Raw genomic sequence first — 1,911 nt, forward strand, 5'->3', positions numbered from 1 at the left:
TTTTTTTTGAGAATATACCTGAAAGTAAGTTTTTAATACTATCATTAAAGGAAGCATCTTTTAAGAGTGAATTATTAAATTTCCAATAACCACGTAACCTTGGAATTTTATCAGTATTGCTACACAATTTTAAACTTATTTGTTTATGATCTGACAGGGGAGCAAATGAGTGAGAAATATCTTTTACAAATTGAAGAGCTGAGGAAGAGAGCAAAAAGAGGTCAATTCTTGATTGGGAAGACCTATTTCTATTAGACCAAGTGAATTCATGTAAATCAGGGTGAAAAAAACGGCATGTATCAGTAAGAGAAAAAAACTGCACATAATGCTAAGATGTTACTATTTAAATGAAGACCATCGTTGCATCTGGGAGGAAATCTGTCCAAAGTGCCGTCAACACACTCATTAAAATCACCGCCTAAAATCAGGGTATGTTTCTTTCAATTCAGAGGTTATCTGAAAAAATAGAGACCTGTTATCCGTTTGAGAATTACAACCATAAATATTGCAAATAACAAAGTTTGAGTTATCCTGTTTAAGCGATAAAATAATCCATCTACCTTCGTCAGATGACCTTACCCCAAGTATTTGCCCTTTAAATTTGTGCAAAATAATTAAAAACTCCAGCAGAGTGGTTAGAGCTGTGGCTGCAATAAATAGTATTACCCCACTGATTTTTCCAAAACTTTACATCCATTTGACATGAGTGTGTTTCCTGAAGAAGGATTATATCAGATATCAGACTGCTTTTACAGAACAAAAAAACAGCTTTCCTCTTTACAGCATCACATACAGCAGAAAAGGAATTAAACTTAAATTCCATTAAACACCAAAAACAAATCTAACACCTCTTAAATCTGAACAGACAAAATTCTAAATTGAGATAGGAACAATATATAACTGAACATAATCCTCGAGTACAAAATTAAATAATATATATTTCACAACCTTGCATGTTACTCTATTGCAAGTATGCAAAAAGAACTGAATGTCAGTTTAAATACAGAACATTATTAACCATGATACATACACTCCAGCATTTAACGTTAACTTTGTAAGTTCAACAGGAGGAACCAAAAGCGATTCATATTTACTTACTTTTTTCCACTTGTGGAATAAGAGCAGACAATATTTAGTCAATTAGATCGCCCTCAAGTGTAGGTCAATCACAAAGTCGAGTCATGTCATCAAAGTCTTGAAAAAAGTCCACAGAGATAATATGGTTAAGAACCATAAACATTAACCATGGGACAAGTCTATCTCACATCAACGTAATTGAATCTTTTCCCGTCGTTTAATGCGAAGGAGACGTGAAAGGAGGCTTGTTTGCCCTCATCTCTGGTTTTTTTAACAAGAGGCCAAAATTTATCTCTGGCAATCCTATCTTCTGGCGAAAGGGCTTCGGTGAGTCGCAACTTGTTGTCGAGAAGGAATTTACAGCCTCTGGTAGCTTGCCAAACGGTGTCGCGAAAACGACGGAGTGCAAACAAAATGATGATGGATCTGTGGGAATCATCCCCTCTTTTTGGGCCAAGACAATGTGCAATGTCAACGGCACCCTCAAGATCATCGCTGATGCCAGGCACTCCGTTGCGAAGGACATCAATAACAACTTTCCGAGCATCCTCTCCATCCTTCTCTCTCACGCCGTGTAATTTTAATATCCATTTCCAGCTGTAAAGCTTGCTTTCTCCAATTTCAGCCTTCAGGTTTTATTCGCATTTTGGAGCTCCTGAATCTCCGTAGCCACAACTTTCAGAGACTCCTTATGCATTGCTACCTCAGTAACAAGCTGAGTAACAGTAGAGGACAAAGTCTCAATCTGCTTAGCCGTTGACCCAGTTGTTATTTCAATTTCTGAAATTTTCTGGAACATCTGATCGTATTTTCCAGAGAGCTCACGAATGGCCG

At 37.0% G+C, this 1,911-nt stretch overlaps 1 protein-coding gene across 1 annotated transcript in view; it reads left to right on the top strand.

The window, feature by feature from the left end:
• Positions 1 to 1,655, top strand: part of LOC107749574 (olfactory receptor 6N1-like) — an 8,226-nt gene extending 6,571 nt beyond the window's left edge. Inside the window, exon 2 of the mRNA XM_016564748.1 lies at positions 1,398 to 1,655. Within this exon, the coding sequence (XP_016420234.1) occupies positions 1,398 to 1,655 (258 nt within the window). The remainder of the gene's footprint in view (positions 1 to 1,397) is intronic.
• Positions 1,656 to 1,911: the final 256 nt, after the last annotated feature.

This window comes from Sinocyclocheilus rhinocerous, unplaced genomic scaffold (assembly GCF_001515625.1).
Source record: "Sinocyclocheilus rhinocerous isolate Xijiao unplaced genomic scaffold, SAMN03320098_v1.1 scaffold902, whole genome shotgun sequence".
NCBI lineage: Eukaryota > Metazoa > Chordata > Actinopteri > Cypriniformes > Cyprinidae > Sinocyclocheilus > Sinocyclocheilus rhinocerous.